Here is an 18019-nt window from a genome sequence, read left to right as displayed (position 1 = left end):
CCCAGGTGAGGGCGGAAGTGTGTCTAACTAGGTCACTGTAGGGAAGAGAGTTCAGGAAGATTTTAGGTAAAATGCCTAGAACTTGGCTACTAACTAGAAGTGGGAGATGAAGTCAGGGAAGGCTTCTAGATAATTATTTTTGAGTTTTGGGTTACCATGTATCTGGTGATGCCATTACTATTAACCAAAATGAGAATTTCAGAAAAAGAGCAGTTTAGGGGAATAGACTAGAAATGATAAGTTGAATTTTGATATCTTGAGGCTGAGATAATACAGAATATGCAGGTGGAATGGCTCATTGAGAATTCAGGAGTTGTGTCTGGAGGTTAGGACTGGAAATATGTAGACTTGGAAGTATCACATAGATGATGACTGAGGTTGTAGAAATAGACAAGATTATCCAGGAAGAGATTATAGACTGAGAGGAATAAAAGTAGGTTGAGGAGAAAGCCAGTATTTTTAAAGAATGGGTTGTGGTTGAAGAAAAGCCAAGTGTGAAAGGGGCCAAAAAAGGTTTGGAAAAAGAGTCTAAAATTTCATGAAGGAAGCAAGAGGAGAGTTGAGTAAAGATCATTGCTATCAAATAGAGTAGTTGAACGCAATGAAGATTTTGTAATAGGTTATCATTGGTGACCTTAGAGCAATTTGAATTGAATGTTGAGTATGATAGATTGAAACAAGTTAACAATGGAGTGGTAACTTGATAGGGAGGCAGGAAAGTTTTCTGTAGGCCCAGAGGGAGGAACAGAGACAGCAGTGAGGGGGTAAATCGAAGCTATATTTGATGAAGTAAGGTGTATAAGAAGATGGAAACATTTGGAATTAATTTACTTTTTCATCTTATAGATCTCCCTACCAGGCTGCAGGGTCATTAAGGTTTGGTACCTGGCATGTAAGAGGTAGTTAATAAAATGACTATTGAAGATCAGAGAGAAAAAATTGAAAATACAAATATATTTGAGATACAAAAGAGGGCAGTTGAGGAATTCATATGTGTTGTCCTATTTTTCTCTGTAGAATGCCAGGGGATATTGCTTGCCCCAACTTACCTTAAAGCATTGCCATGTTCTAAGGAAGCAATGGGAGAATAGAAGTAGAAGCACTTCTTTAAACTGGGAAGTGCTGATACGAATGAAAGGAGTAATACTTTTTATTTCTGGCATCCTAATTTTGAAAGAAACTTCAATTCAGATAATATTTGGTTTTTCACTAACTCAGAAATCTCCTTTACTTCCATAACAATTGGTTGTTTAGCTTCTTTTAGATGTGTGATGTGTGTAAAGAGCCAGGGATTGGAGGTTGATGGGCCTGAGTTTAAGTCCAGATTTTTCCACTTCTTAGTCATTCCAAAATTTAACTTGTCCACCTCAAATTTTTTATCTGTGGATTGGGATTAAAAACTACTTTGCAGGCCTGTTAAAATTAAATAAGTGCACATAATGTGCCTAGAATCATAGTAGATATTCAGCTTACCCATCCAGGATGTTCATCCCTGCCCTATATTACCAGCCAACCTTGCTCCATTTTCAGAAAAAATGTTAGATAAAAGTACTATCTTATATTTTGTCTTCCTACTTTTTAATTGATTCAGTTTTTATCTCTAGTACTGTACAATTTGATATCTCTTTACAATGACAGTCTTTCAAATTTTTCTTTTAAGTTACTGTTCTCCCTGACTTTTTAGACAAAAGACACCTTCTGCTTCATTGGCTCTTATGACCTGGTTTCTAGACCCACCACCATATTGACTGCCTTTCTTGAATGTGTTTAGTCTCATTCCTCTAGATGTGGTCTGCCTTGCTTTTCATAAAGGAGAAAAGTAAAAAATTAATAGGAAACATTTTGGAGATAAAAATTTCATTTTAACTGGTCAAAATTAAGGTGTAATTTTCCTATTTCATTTTCTAATAGTATTGTGTTGTCTTATGTTTGACATTTTTCTTGCTATGTCAACACCTTATCAAAAATGAGTTTTTCTTTAGCCTGCTTAAGATGAATTACTGATTACTGATTATTTTTCCCCTTAGAAAAATAACTTTCCAGAGCACTCAGTGTCTTCCAGTTAGGTGTGTTGTGGTTAATTCATAATGGTGGGAAAATCAAACTTCTGTAAGAAAAAAAATGCCAAGGTTTAATTTTTCTGTGTACTACTTAGCATGCTGTTGGTTGCCTACTCACCGGACATTAGCCCTACTTTCTTGTAGGTTTTTACCAGTTTTGTTTGGATGTCTACCTCTGTCCCACATGAGCTGATGAAATCCTGAATAGTGTAAGCTAATCACAGTAATTCTGCCCTGCTTGATACTGATTTGTTTTGGAAGGGGCTGGTGATCTAAACCCGGCCCTTGACATGTGAGGGAAAATCAGTTTGGGAAGCTCCTAAGAAAGGCTTCCGGAAGTACCTAAAAAGGGAGACACAGAAGACTTCCCTTTCTGCTAAATATCAATGTGTATGATATGAAGCCTTGAACTATGACAAGTATCTCGTGAGAGCCACTTTATTTCACTTTTTCTTGTTTCTTGTGATAATAAATCCCTGTATTATATACATCAGTTGAATGTAACATGGTTATTTATAAAAGCATTTTCTGTGTAGGGTAGCCTAATATTACAGATTAAACTTATTTAATATTCTGTTACACAGAAAAAAGACATTCATAACTTTGACATCACATTAGAATAGTATTGGGTCAAATGTTTAATAATAAAGTAGTCTTCCAATACAGAATGTTCTGAATATGAACAAAAACAGGCAAAAAAAAGTAGTGAGTTTAATTACCTAGTTAATCAAGAAGGGGCTAGTTATCAGTTTTTACAAGGGCTCCTTCTTTCCATTTAATAAGTTCAAAATTGCTACATCTAAAGGAGTCAATTATTTTTTTTTCTGGAGCAACATTAAATTATTAGCAAGTTTATTTTAGAAATTTATCAAAGATATGAATATCTATGCAAAAAGAAATTTCTCACTTGAAACACAGTAGAAACATATTTTCCTCTCAACAGAAGTTACTATGTAAAATTATAGCACTCTTTGATAAAGGGAACTGAAGAATATGAAAAATGCTCTAAACTGTGAGTCATCACTTGGATTTTAAAATAGTTACATTCAGTATTTTTGTCTCCACCCTTCTACAGTTCAGAAAGATGTGAATCATTTTCTTTAGTATTTCCCAAAAGATAGCTACTTTGAAGCGGAAGTGGTATATGTAGTCCCAATTTGTGTCTGAAGCAACTAGTGTACATTTCAGCTACTGATCTTACTGTACTTGTGGGAATTCCTGGGGCACCTCATGTAATTCTTGCTTATAAGGGTAAACATTGGGTAACCATAGCAACTTATTTTTTAATTGACTGTTTTCCTTCTTCAGCTTTTAATGTGCAGTAACTTGTTACTACATTTACTCCAGAGTCACCACACTGTAGAAATCAGAATGAATTGCAAATAACCTTTTTATTTTTTTTTATAGCAAGGCAGAAATTCAGCTTGTTTAAAATAAAAATCTAATTTGTTATTAAAAGTTGTCTTTGATACAAAGAGAATTAACTGTGCGAATAGTAATGTAATTAGATTTCACAGAATGTGTTTATCCTGGTTCTGGTAGGACATAAAGTCCTGTGCCAGGGATGCAGCTAATCACGTAAATCCTAGCTAAGAATTATATTAATAAGAGACAGGTCAAATAGGATGTTTGAAATTAATACAACTTTTAGAAGAGGAAAACCTCTAATTTAGTCTTGTCTTCAGTCTGAATGATGGCTGCTTTTGTTTAATTTCCAAACTCCTTTTCCATGTAATCAAAATTTTGACAGAAATAATCTGCTTTAAAAATATTGCTTAAATATGGTACTACATACTTAATAACAGAGTAGTTTTTTCCCCCCTTATTCCCTTAGTTGTGGCATATTGGGTATATTCTAGAAAACTACCTGTATTGTTATGTTTGGCTTGTTAATTTTTTTCCTTATATACTTTTCAGAGAAAATAATTATTTCTCTCAAGACTCAAGTCTGAATATGGTCATCTAAATATTGATTTAGATGCCAACTTGTGTGTAACTCTTGAATCTACATTCTTTTCCAGAAAGCCCATCTACCTTCTGGCTTACTGACACTCAATGTTTTTGTAAGTGCATGCTTCCCCAAAGGTCTGCTCAAGTGTTAGCTATTCCTATGTTCACATCCAGTATATCTTGGGAATGCTTTTGTGTGTATTGAGGGAGAGAGGGGAGCAGAATGAGAATTCTTTTAATATCCCTTATTATAGCTCTTAAAATGTTACTAGTCTGTATAACTATAAACAAATCTTCCTTCTTTTGTGGCACATGCTATCTGACTCTAGAGACACTTCTCTTGCTTGTTATCTGTCAAATCTCCACAGTTTTGACATCTGGAGCATATTTGTCTCAGTCATCTAGATGATTTTATTCCCTTGTAGATAACATTTTGAGTATCATACTTCACAAGATGATAACCTCAATACCCAGTGACCATTTCCACTTGACTTTAACCATCTCCATTGACAGTATCCTACAACTTCTGCCATCCATTAAGAATTACCTTCACTTCCGTATTTTTTGTTCTTATCCTGCCTAGACTCCAAGAGCACCACTTTTTACAGCTGAACACTTACTCCTACTCCTTTTCAACTTTATCTTACTCTTCCATCTGTTAACTACATCAACTCTTCCCTCTTGTTTCAGAGAAAAACGATCCCTTTTTCATAACTCAAGTAATCTTCCCACCTCCTTTCTAGACCTTCCTTTTCTGCATCCTCATGATGTTACTCCTCTTCATCAGTTATTCCTCTTCTCCCCTTTTCACTTATTCTCCTTTTCTATATCTTTCCTTTTTGGAAAGTGAGTTCTTTAGCCTTTAACATTGTTCATCTTGAACTTTTTTCAACCCCTCTTCAGTCGTTGTTTAATTTATCCTTCTTCACAGCCATACTTCTTTAAAAAAGCTAATCCATGCTTAATGCCACCACTTTGGTATTCCCCTTTCATGAAGCATTCTTGTATTCTGGTTAGTATACTGATGATATACAGTATTTTTTGTAGTCCCTTGGCATGGTTTGTGTAGTAGAGAACAAATATGAATATTAAATATTTGTTGAACTGGTGGTATGGTATTTTTGGGAAATGTTAAAAATAAGGTGCTTTTGCCAAATGTTTTTAGAATATTTCAGAGTACTGGACTTTGAGTAGAATTGGGCTAGATCGCATCATCTTTTAGGAATTTTTTTAATATGGTGCTAAATATTGATTAATTTCACCCCTGGTGCAGTTTGCTGGTGCCAGGGTGGGCTATAAGGACCTAGTCCTCCAAAATCCAGGGGTATGTGGTCTGATGCTTTTGATCAGCTATTTCAGATTGCTAGGGGCCTGCTCTGAGGATGTCACTCTCAGACAAAAGTGGCAGGGGAATCTTAAAAAAAAGACAGTACCTGTTTTTTTCTTTTCTCTTTCCATTCCCCATTTGGGAGCCAAAGTGGTTTGGAAAAGTCACAAATTGATGGCTTCATCCCTCAACAACAGCAAAACCTAGCAAATCCAGAGGAGTGGGAGCACTAAATTTCCAAAGTTAAAAAAAGACAAAACTTGTAACATTCAGTTCTTAAGAAAAAATTGCAAAACACACAAAGAAATAGGGAAGAAATAGGGAAATAATGAAGTATTCTTTTCATTTCATGTAAAAGAATATGCCAGAAACCATCCCTGAGGAACTTTGGAACTGTTAGTCAAGGGCTTTAACTCAACTGTCTTAAGTATGTTCATTGAATTACGTAAAAGAATCCATTTACAAGGACCTAAAGAAAATTAGGAAAACATTGCCTGAATAAAACAAAGAGGTGGAAATTATACAAAGGAACTAAAAAAAAATTTTGGAACTGCAAAATATAGGAATTGAAATGAAAAACTCAGACATATTTAACAGCAGATTTGAACAGGCAGAAGAAAGGATCCGCAAACTTGAAGATAAGGCAATTGAAATTATCCATCATGAGGAGCAGAAAGAAAAAATGATGAAGAAAATTGAAAGAGCTTGAGGAACCTGTGGTCCACTATCAAGCATATCCACATACTCATCACTGGAGTCCCAGAAGGACGAGAGAGAGGGGCATAAAAAGTATTTGAAGAAATAATGATCCAAAACTCCCCAAATTTGATGAATGGCATGACTGTACACATCCATTGTGCTCAGTGAACTCCAAGTAGGATAGACTCTAAGAGATCTACACCAAGACACATTGTAGCAAAAATGTCAAAATCCAAAGACAAGATTTTGAAAGCAGCAAGAGAGAAGTGACTTGTCACATACAAGGGATCCCCAAAAAGGATCCCTTTAAATATGTGGGATGACATTTAAAGTCCTTCGAGAAAAAAACTGTCAAGCAGGAATTCTATGTCTGTCAAAATATCATTCAAAAATGGAGGAGTAATTATTACATTAACAGATAAACAAAAGCTGAAAGAGTTTACTACCAGAAGACCTGCCCTACAAGAAATACTAAAGAAAGTCTTTCAGGCTGAAATAAAAGGACGCTATGCAGTAACTTGAAGCCATAAGAATAAGTAAATAATATTGATAAAGGTAACTACATAAGTCAATATAAAATCCTCTGTTTTACTTTTGGTTTGTAAATACTTTTTCCCTCTATATGACTTAACAGGCAAATGTGTGAAAAAAAATTTTAATCTGTGTTGATGGGTACACAATGTATAAAGATGTTATCTGAGACAATAAAATGAAGGGGGAGGGATGGAGATATGTAGGAGTAGAAATTTAGTATACTTCTTTGAGAACTTTTTAGAAATGGAAGGGATTTCTGGGTGGAAGCAGAAATAAGAGGGCAAGATGTCTTTTTTTCTGCCATCACTGGCTTTCTAGCATTTGCGAGTGGATTTTATTCTCTTGAGTGAGGATTTGCTTTGATTCGGTGGAACACAGGAGACTCATTTTATCATCCTCTGCCTTTCTTGGTGCCAAAATGATGGGCAAATTCAAAACTATGCTAATATCTACAGAAAAGTTCAATGATAGAAATCCTTGATAGGCAGATGACGAAACAGGTGAAGATTGCTTCCAGAGAGGGCATAATGCCCCGCTTTCCTGCCAGCCAAAATTTTCTCTCCAGCCCCTGGGCTTGCCACGTCCCCAAGCAGATAGTTCACTGTAAATGCTGTGAATTAACACTGACTAGTATGGATCTCAGCTCACTGACTTGGGATTCCTTCAGGCATGGGAGGAAAAAGTAGGAAAAGGGGAAGAAGTTGCATAAAGGAACTTATACTGGACTTTTCAAACACATGAATTCTTGAGCACTGTATGTTAATATGATGTATGAGCATAAGTGTGTGTGTTTTTGTTGTACATACTGTTAGGTGGAAGACAGCTCAGTTTTAATAGGGCTGCAGATATTTGAATGTGGTTCAAATTAAGTGTAATTTACAGTGTCAGCATTGGAGGAATTAATGATGGTAGGTGATGTTGAGATTTGGAAAGCAATTAAAATTTACTAATTTTATTCTCCAAAGAAAAAAAAACACTAAATAACTTGGCCTGAAAAGTAGCCACCTGAAGAAAAACCACATCCCCTTTACTATTTCCCTAACTGAAAAAAAAATTTTTGAACTTAAAATTTGCACAGTCTTTGTCAGTAACTTTTCATCAAAAGTACTTTTTCCATTCCTTAATTTCTTAAATATTTATTCACTTGTCTCCTTTAAAGATGTGAATTTCTTGAGGATAGGGAGCCTGTCTTAATCAGTATTAGTTAGGATTTAAAACAGTGCTATACTGTGGAGCTAACTTAAATAATAAAAAATGTTCGAGTATTTATCTCTCAGTATTTTTCATCTTTCTTTGATTACCTATCATGAGCCAATACTTTCTCTTTCCCCAAACTGTAAAATAGGAGGAATGTGGAAAAATAGAAAGAACCTGTGGTTTTAAGTTTACTGCTTCCTCCCCCCAGTAACACTTAAAAGTCTTGCCTGGTTACTGGAATCTAAGACAAGGTTCTAGCAATCTCTCAAGAGGTCTCTGAAAAGTGTGGATACTTAGCAACTGAATCCCCAGATAGCAGTCTGAATGGCCTCATGGGCTCCAGGAAGTGGCTGGGGGGAGAGGGGTGGGAGTGGGGTGGGATTCAGTAGCCCTTTGTCTACTGGTTTCACAAGGGCTAGTATTGTTCATCTACTCTGAATATCTTGTTTAAACTTCAGAATAACACTAAGAAGTAGATTATGTTAATGTCATTTTATAGATGTTTAAATGAGACACAGAGAGGTTAACTAACTTGCCCAAGTTCATACAGTGTAGTGAGAAACTTTTATTAGAATCCAGGTATTACGACTACAGAGCCTGCGTTTTCAACTGATATGCTATTATCCTATTTCTCCTCGATAAAATCTCTGGGGGTTATTAATCATTCTTGTAAGTGTGAAGAAACTAGGGTAAGGGAATTTAAGTAGTTTGTCCAAGGACAACAGCTAGTAAATAATGGAGTCAGAATTTGAACTCCAGGTACACCAATTCCTGAGTCCTTAACTTTTAACCATCACCTGTGTCATTGACTTATATTTTATCAACTTCTAAATTTTAAATTGCTTACTTACTAGAGATATGAATTTCATTTTGTTGCACCTTAATGCTACCAATGTTTTCTCCTTAAAGTGCATGTATGCCCCCCTCCCCCACTGAAAAAATCTTGCTTGTTGGACTTTAGAATCTGCCACTCTATTCTAGAATCTTGCAGTCAGAATACATTTCGGTGAAATTATTTACATGTGACAGAAAGTGCAAGGAAACGTTTGTAACACAATCCCTGCCTTCAAGGAGCTTGCTCTATGGTTGGGAAAGACCTAAGTATCGAAGAAACAGGATACCACCTGTTTAAGTCTAAGTAGGTGAACTTATGCACTAGATACTTTGGAATAAGTTAAAATTGTCCATGTGAAAAAAGATTTAGCTTTGGGGAAAAAAGCCTTGAAGATGGAATATATATAGTGGTTTCATTTTCAGGTAAATCGAATAATTAAGAGACTGTTTTTGACTCAGCCATTTGGGGATGGTTAATGTTTTTGTGTGTCAAAATATTTGCATGCCTTTACTTTGGCTTTAGCCATTTTATGTTGTATTACGACTGTGTGAATTGTTAGCATATTTTATAGTACCTTGGTACATTAGAGTTACAGATTAATTCATAGATTGATATTCTATAGGTTTTAATGATTTTTGTTCTTAAATTCTGGTGTTCTTATCTATATATCATGCTTTTTTATATATTTTTTTCTTTCTTTTTATGGTTTTGACAAGTAAACCAGCTTAAACACATATGAGTTAATGCTGGCCCTGAAATACCCATCCCAGAATAACTTGTTTTGGAATATTATTGCAGTAGATAGTAGTGTATTTCTTCATTGCTGTAAGTTTTCACAGCTATTGTAGGTTCCCAGTTTTTTAAGATCACCTTTGCAAGCTAGTATTTTAGGTTGCAAAGATCTTGAATGTGTATGTGTGTGTACACAGTGGAGGCAAAATAGATGAGAAAAAGCATGTTTGGAGTTAGATACAGCTTTACTAGTTTGCATGACTTTGAATAAAATACTTAATTTCTGAGTCTGCTTTTTCCTTTATAATGTGGGAATATAGAAAGGTTAAATGTATTAAATGAGAATGTATAGCATCTAGCACATAAATTTTCAAAAATAGCTATTATGTTTATTAATAAAAATACTAGTTGACAGAAGAATGAACACAGATTGAAGGGGGACCATGGTATTTTCTCATATTTTTCTGTTGGTAGGTATTCCATCATTTGGTAAACAGATAAAGGTTGTGTCAACCACAAAATGGTGGGTTTAGGCACATATTTGTAGTTTTGGGAAAATTATTTTGTTGGAGACAGAGATTCTTTGTTTTCTTTGCATTAACCTGTGCCCCTTTGACATACAGATAATTTAGAACCAAGGGTTTTAAATAATTGTTTTATGTGAAGCTATTAACAGATTTTAAAGCATCATTCCATTTACCAGATGGGAAGGTAAAATTAATTTCTTATTTTTTGAATTACGAATGATTCATAAAATTTTAGATATAGGATTTCTACATTATGAAACTTTTATTTTTTTACTTTAAAAATGTGAATCAGTGATTAAATTCAACTATTAAAATATTAGAAAATATTAAATCTCTTGTTTAAACTTCTTTGGGTTCTTGAAAATAGTGTACATCTGGTAGATTAAAAATGATGCTGGTAAAAAATAAGAATAGAACCTTAATTTAGGTTCATGGTTTTTCATTCTGATATTTCCCCTTCATCTCTAAATCTCTCTCATGAGTTTACAGCAGACATGTTTTTATTGCTGCTGTCATCACAGGGTTAAGCATTTGCTATCTTGTAACATAGGAAAGCAGTTAAGCTGTTTGGAATTGTTTACTTGCTAAAACCAGTGTTAGTCAGCAGAGGCAGTACACCAGATTTCCTTGTGGCTTTTAGTGGAAAATGTTAAAAGCGCACTCATTTTTCAGTTACAGAATTTTTCATTTTGATCTGGATTAGTCACAGAACTGGCATGAGCCATCTAATTGTGAAGGCTGTCCAAATGTACTATTTTTTTTCTCCTGCTAGAGGAAGTTATATCCTGAGTAGCGACTCAGATCTCTGGTAAGTGTAACATGTGAGCATTACTAGGCATTTCATCCTGCGGGTCTGCAGTCCTTTGCTCTTCAGACTGTTGCTCAGTTGGAATGCTTCTGTGGGACCAATCCTGAGGTTCTGTACATGTTTTCTAAGGACTCACTCATTTGGGAACGTCAGTGGCGTTTTGCAAGATCATTTAAGAAACAGGAAATCATCTGAAATCTACTAAGAGGGATAACTAGCAGTTTTCACAGTGGAAGGAAACTGTATTGGCACAGAGGCACATGATTGAATAAAGTAGTTGGCTCAAAGAAGATGCAGAGTATATTTTTTTCCTTCTGAGTGAAGACTATTTAATAGAAGCTATATTCAAGTGGAGATCAAAGACGACACTGGAATGATAAGCTACTGTGTTTTTATTTTCTTTCTTTTTTTAAATGAAAAGCCTGAAGCAGTAATTTGAGCTCAAATGCCTTCTAATTCCTTCTCATCCTGCTTGTTCTATTAGGATTCTCCGCTAACACCATTTCTCCCTGGTTCCTGTGCCGTTTTGCTGGAGCAGCTACAGACAACTGCCTGATGGAGAAAGAATGAACACTATGCCTTGCTTATGCTATCGATGGAAATAAAGCCATCTCTGTTTATTCTGGATTAATCAAGCTGCATTCTAGTACCAAGAGTTCTATTGTCTCTTGTAGTCTGACTCATCGCATGTAAATGTACTGCAGCTTTGCTAGTAATGCAGAGTGTTTTTTTTTTCTCTCTCCAAAGAGAGAAAGAATTGTCAACCTCTGAGCGTCATTTTCAGGATTTGTGCTGAGCTCTAGATGTTTTTTTCCTTATTCTGGATAGTATCTGCATTAAACCAGTGAAGCCAAATAGACGAAGACAAATTAGAAGTGGAAACAGAATAGTGAGATTTTATTTTTTATTTTTTATTCTAAGAAGGCCAGCTATTGGTAACTATATGACCTTGCAGACAAGAGTGGGTATAGCTGTGATCATCCTTGTCACAGCAGTTGTTTCTCATTTCATTCTACATCGTGTGGTGGTGTGTCACCAAACACAATGACCATTTTGTGCAAGTAAATGTCTGTTAGATAAAGCAATATGACTATTTTGGTAGAGAGGAAATATTTTTAAATGAGCTTGTACTGGACTCAGTTTTAGTTATTGAAATGTCGATGTGAAATTTCTTTTAAGTGTTGCAGTAATCTAATAGTAAACGTTAGAATTTTGCCTTTAGGAAGTTACAAGTTATGTACTCATAATTTAAACTTCAGTTTTTCCAATAGTACTTATTAACTTTAAAAAAACAGCTGTGCTGTTCACAGAGAATGTTTGTAAGTGTTGTACAGAAGAGGAAAAACTACTTGTGCTCTTTCAACTGTGACTTTTATTATATAGTTGGAGTTTAGTATTTTAAAAGAGCGAATGAGTCGAGTGTGTATTGTTGTTTTGGAGGAGGTAGAAGATGAATCTCCTGCATTCATTTCTAAATTGCCACAGGAAAATAAATCCCTTCATTCTCCATCTTCTGGAAATGTGTTGGTAAGATATATTAGTTTATATGTTGACTGTATTCTACTGAGCTATTAGGGTAAATTTTTAAAGAATATTATATTTTTAAAGAATAATCATGTTAGTTTCACTAGTTTCATTATAAATCCAAATTAAAGCAAATATAGGTAACTATGATGCAGTATTTTTTTGTGTATAAAATACCGACATTTCTGATTTTTACTTTGGCAGATGCTTAGATAGCATTTCAGACTTTACTCTCTCTTAATCGGTTAAAAAGATTTAAATAATTGGGGAAATAGTAGTTATGGCAACCACGTTTTTGGTTTCATTTCATGGTTTTAGAAACTGCTGTAACAAGAATAGGAACACTGCATGTTTTAGGAAAGGTTGACTACTACCAGCAAGATGGAAATATAGCCTTTTCTGTAATGGATTTTATGTATTTGCATGTAAGACTTTATATGAAAATGAATCGGGCTTCATCCTTAGCCTTATTTTTAATGCTTTTGTCAGCTGGCTTCTTTTTTGACTAGTATAATATGATACCTTATCAGAGAGACTGTGTCGTTGATTAGGAAATTATTATATTTAGACATGCATGTGTTTGTCTCTTCATGTCATTCAGTTACACAGTATTTTTTTTTTTTTTTTGTCTTTGAATAGTAATCTTCATCAACTGCAGATTTGCTTTCTTGGAATTTATATTTTTATACTTATAATGCTAACTCACACAAATTATTTTGATGCCCCAAAGAGAACTTTTCCAAGGGCTGTACTTCTTGGGCCTCAACATTGTCTGGGCACTAGTTGGATAAATTTTGTCCCACTAGTAGATGTGGGGGTGTCACATTTGTATTTAGAAGAGACTTTCTTTTTATTACCATATATATATCTAATAAAATAAAGTCTGTGTTTATTATACTACCCAAATTTGGTCAAACTGAATTTTTTTTTTTTTTTAATTAAGCCTGTTTTTCCAAAGAGAACTCCTGTACCTTAGTATGATTTGGCTTCATAAAACTTCTTACTAATGTCATGAAATGATTGGTGCTACAAGGAGGAAAATTTAGATTTAGAAGTTATGTGAAAGTATCTTTAGAATCATCCATGTGTTAAGTGTGACTAATGTTTCTTTACTCTCTTATATTTTAGCCATCACTGGTGCAAGCTATATTTAATGGAGATCCTGATGAAGTTCGAGCACTAATATTTAAGAAAGAAGATGTAAACTTTCAGGTAAAACAATCTATTCACTGATATCAGTCTTTAAGCCTTCTTTTAAAAACTCTTAGAATTGTGATTTTTGTTTGAAAGGCATAACACAATTCTGTAACATTTCGTATTACATTGTTTTTGATCATAGCAGAAGACTCCTGAGGCAAAAAAAGGAAGAGACTAGATGTGTATTCAGGATGATAATTAAAAGTACAAGAGCGCTAGAGGCCAGTGAGAGTCCTTTATTCTCCTAACTTTTTTACTGAATTATTTCAAATATAGAGAAGTTAAAAGAATACTCCAAACACCTATATACCCTCTGCTTAGATTCATCATTCATAACATCTTGCCACATTTGTTTTCTCTTTATATTTACACACACACACATCCTAATTTATTATATATTTTTATTTTTTATAGTACTAATGAGTCTTACCTTGGTGAGAAAGTTTGAACTATAATCCCAATTACCATGGCTAATTTCTCCATCATTGCAAAGTCTCATTATAGCCAACAATGCTTTTTTTCTATATTAATCAAATTATCCTACTTTAAGAAAAATATATTCTGGGTCACCACTTCTGAGCATCACTGTATTCTGCTGTGATGACCTTGGGGGCTACTTAATGTATGTGACCAGTATGTGACCTCATAACTATTATGGTTGTTACTCTCTACTCTTCTATTTACAGATTATTTTCTTCTCTTGTTTCTAACATCATATCTTAATGTCTCCTATCTTATTCTTCACCTGTTCTGAAACAGTTCTTCCCCTTTAGGGCAGAATTATAGGTTAGGTTAGTACCCACAATCAATAGGCCCTTCTCGAGGGTGACTCCTTGATGGTTGTCTTCAGTGATAACATGGGTTTGTGACAGCTGTTTTTATGGCTGCTTTGAGACCTTTTGTCTTGTGACTCTTTTTCAGTAGTTGAGGGTATTATCATAATTTTAAAATTTGTTGTATCTTTGCCATTCTTCTAATTTAAGATGGTAAGTTTTTTTCTTTCTCTATTTTTGTCGTCTTTGGTAAGGTACCACATGGGGTTTTAAGAGGTGCTGTGTGTGTGTAATAAAAGTTGACATTTTATCATATAAAATCCACTAACTTTCTTAGTAGGTCATATAAATTTTTAAGCTTTATGTCAGTGTGACACTGGTGTATTTCTAAAATAAATTTAAGTAATATTTGAGATTAACATGTAACTTTGTGAAGCCCAGTTTACTCTTAAATGTTTTGAAGTTATTTTTATAAATTTTTAGAATCAGAATAAAATTCAGATTTGTTCCTATACTGGTAAGTAAACACTGTATTATTTTAAATCAGTTTCTTTGGTCGAATCCTGAAGTTTTACATATTGTAAACCACTAAACAGCCTCTTTCTTAGTAATATACTTAATTGATATTTAACAAACTCTAATTTAAAAAATTATACTTTCGTATTTTTTGATAAGAAAAGGAAATCTTTGTCTTCTGTGGTAGAAGATAGGTAAGATGATTTCACTAGAAAACACTGGAGTTTTATTTGGAGGTTTTTGGCCACGAGTAATTGACTACTTGACAAGATAGGGGTTTATTGCATATGCAATAATTTAATCCAGAGCGAGGTGATTCTTGGGTTGGTTAAGACAGCAATGTCAAGGCTGTAGGTAAGCATCTCTGAGACTCTTAGCTTTCTCCTTGTGGTAAACAGGTGACTTACTGCATCATGTACTTATGATAAACAGCCAAAGAAAGTAGAAGGGGGATTCTCCCTATGCTTCCTTTTTATAATCAGCCAGAAACATCTTTTCCAGAATCCCCACAAAATTCCCTGCTGAGGTACCATTGCTTACAGGCCTAATCTAATACAATATATGATCAAAGTAGAATGGGATTAGCATATTTTGCTTTGATCGATCATGGTTCATTCCTTGATCACAAGTAGACACTTATATTCATTAACTATATTGCTGTTTTCATAGCTGGAGAAAATCAGAATTTTAATAGGAAGGAGGGAGAAATAGTTGTTTGGGTGGGTAACTTAACAGAAGAAAATTATAGGTTGGCTGAAAACAGTTGACATATCCAAAAGTTGACTTTTGGAAAATAAATTCACCTGGATGTGGAAGAAGCACTGTGAAACAAAAAGGTGAAACATAGTCAAAATTATTAATAGGTAGGGTGTTATATATACTGTAAAGAATATTTGGACCGTGAATCAAGAGACCTAGGTTCTTATGTCTTAGCTGTACAATTTCGACAAATCAGTTTAACTTCTAATGCCATGTTGTAGAACCCAAATAATTTAATTTGATTAATGATATTATATTTCAGGGGAAAGGACTAACTTCATTTTAAGAAAATTATTTTCTACAAGTAGAAATTGTTTTTCTTTATCCAGAGTGATAGAAAGTGGTGTTAATTCCAGAATTTCATTTATGAGACAGTGGTATGCATAAGCCTCTGTTACTTGATTTAACTCGTATGACAATCTTGTAAAATCAGTAGATTAGCATTTCCATTTTATAGGGTGACAGTACTAAAATTAGAAAAGTTAAACATCTCCAGGATCAATAAGTATAGCAGAAGAGGAATTTGAATCCATTTCAGAGATACAGGATTGAGGAAATATGAAAGTAACTTGGAGAGAGACAAATTTTTTTTTTTATTGCCCAACAGTGCCATAAAATAATAATGGCTCAAAAGGGGAACTCCTTGCACCCCCAATAGTTAGGTCTGCACTCTGTGGACTCCTTCCTTTTAAGCTGTGATACAAATGAGATCCTCATTTTCATGGTACCAAGTGTTATTGTAGTTCAGCATTTCAAATGAATGAACACGTCTCCCTTAATGCCATAGGTTTTGGATGGATAAAAATGTCATTCAAAGTAGTATTAAACTGGGAGTAATTATAATCTAGCTAAAACTAGATTATTAGTGTTTAAAACAGAAAAAGGTTTAGATTATGAGTGGCCCTTTTTAGACTCAAAAGAATTGATTTAAGAGCTAACCAGTAGATCTTACCTGTATCGTACAATTTAATATTTTTAAAAATGCTACCTTGTATATTTTGCTTATTGGCTCCTGAATTTAGATGTACTTTGTCATTCAAAATGTTTGGGATTGGTTTTGCCAAAGTAGTCTCTAAGATTGTTATCATCAAATGCACTTTCTGGAATCACTGAAGTGATATATTGCATTTTACTTGTTGGATGAAGTGCTCTGCAAATAAATGTTTTGTTTTGTTTTTTTAACACACAAGTGGACCATTAGTTTTCTTTAGTATTGTAACACTATTTTTGGAGATAACATGAAGTAGTAAATCCTAAATTTCCACAGGTTGCCTGAACCCCACCCACCTTCATCCTTCATAGTATTCTCTGTTGTTTTCTGGAAATGAGCAAAAAGTGCTTTAATCTTCCACGTATTTTTCCTGGTGGCCACATGTCACATCATGTGGCTATCACTACACCAGACTTCTGATGTTTCTGAGCTCATAAAACCTCTTCACTCATTAATTTGAGGTTATTTGCACTTTCTCTTCTAATGCTATGTGCTTCTCACAGCAGCTGATATTGGAGCCCACAACCCTCTAGTCCCATCTCGTCTACCCACCTAGCTTTAAGCTTGCTTTCATGAAACATGGTGGGGAAGAACTATTCGCCTTTCACCAAGGAAGAGGAGTCCCCTGTAGCCTTCCCATTCCTAAAATTGAACCCTCTCCCTCACTTTTGCCAGTACTTCTAGATTCTAGCCTGAAATTATTTTTATATTCTCTACTAGTTTAAAGGGTTTACCCCAAGATCCTTATTATGAATATGTATATTCTTTGTCATTGTGACTAAATGGCTGTTATGATAGCCTTGTAACAAGGAAGGTTTTGTCTAATGAAACCAGCTGTTCCTGCAGCTAGAAACTGACTTATTTTTGTATTACATTATGTATTTTTATTTATATACATATACTGCAGCTTCCTTTTTTCATCCCCAAGATATTTTGGGGATCAGTCCATATTAGTATATAGAGAACTTCTTCATTTTTCTTTATAGGTGAATAGTATTTCATTGTGTGGTTATACCATAATTTATTTAACCAGTCTCCTCTTAAAAGGTGTTTGGGTTTTTTTAATCTTGCTAATTGGTAATAAGATGGAATTATTTGACCAAGTAAACAAAAACTCTGCTTCATCAGGCAAGCAAAAATTTTACATTTGTATTTATTATGAATTATTAAATATTATAAACTTCCCAAATAGACTAAATGTCCTATAGGTTCTATGTTTGAAGCAATTTTTCTGGACATATATCTGTAGATTGGTTGTCAGTAAATAATGGCATTTTCTATAGAGATCAAGTATCTTGTGTGTTCAGAATTAATGCTGATTTTTTATACTTCTAATTATGTATAAACAAATAGCAATAATTATATGGCTTAGTACGATTGTTATAAGTTATGTCCTAAATTTCAGACTGAGCTAAAGTTAGTAACTAATTTGAAAGATCTTAGCTAGTATCTCAGCCAAGGTCTTTAAACAGTTTTGTTGAGGTATAATTGACATACAATAGATTGCATATATTTAAATTGTACAATTTGTTAAATTTTGACGTATGAATGCACCTATGAAACTATCACCACAGTCAAGATGGTTAACAT

At 34.2% G+C, this 18019-nt stretch overlaps 1 protein-coding gene across 7 annotated transcripts in view; it reads left to right on the top strand.

Annotated features, from left to right (window-relative positions):
* The window catches only part of ANKRD28 (ankyrin repeat domain 28), a 224628-nt gene that overhangs the window by 50974 nt on the left and 155635 nt on the right, over positions 1-18019 (top strand). For 2 of the 7 annotated variants that reach the window (XM_037845373.1, XM_037845379.1), the window contains one exon: positions 13322-13405. In XM_037845373.1, coding sequence (XP_037701301.1) covers positions 13322-13405 — 84 coding nt within the window. Of the gene's footprint in view, positions 1-10678; positions 12197-13321; positions 13406-18019 lie in introns of those variants that run through there. The other 5 variants (XM_037845365.1, XM_037845398.1, XM_037845387.1 and 2 more) reach the window with 5 other exon arrangements.

The sequence above is a fragment of the Choloepus didactylus genome, chromosome 1 (assembly GCF_015220235.1).
Source record: "Choloepus didactylus isolate mChoDid1 chromosome 1, mChoDid1.pri, whole genome shotgun sequence".
In the NCBI taxonomy this organism is placed as follows: domain Eukaryota; kingdom Metazoa; phylum Chordata; class Mammalia; order Pilosa; family Megalonychidae; genus Choloepus; species Choloepus didactylus.
This window is presented reverse-complemented; position numbering and strand designations above follow the sequence as displayed.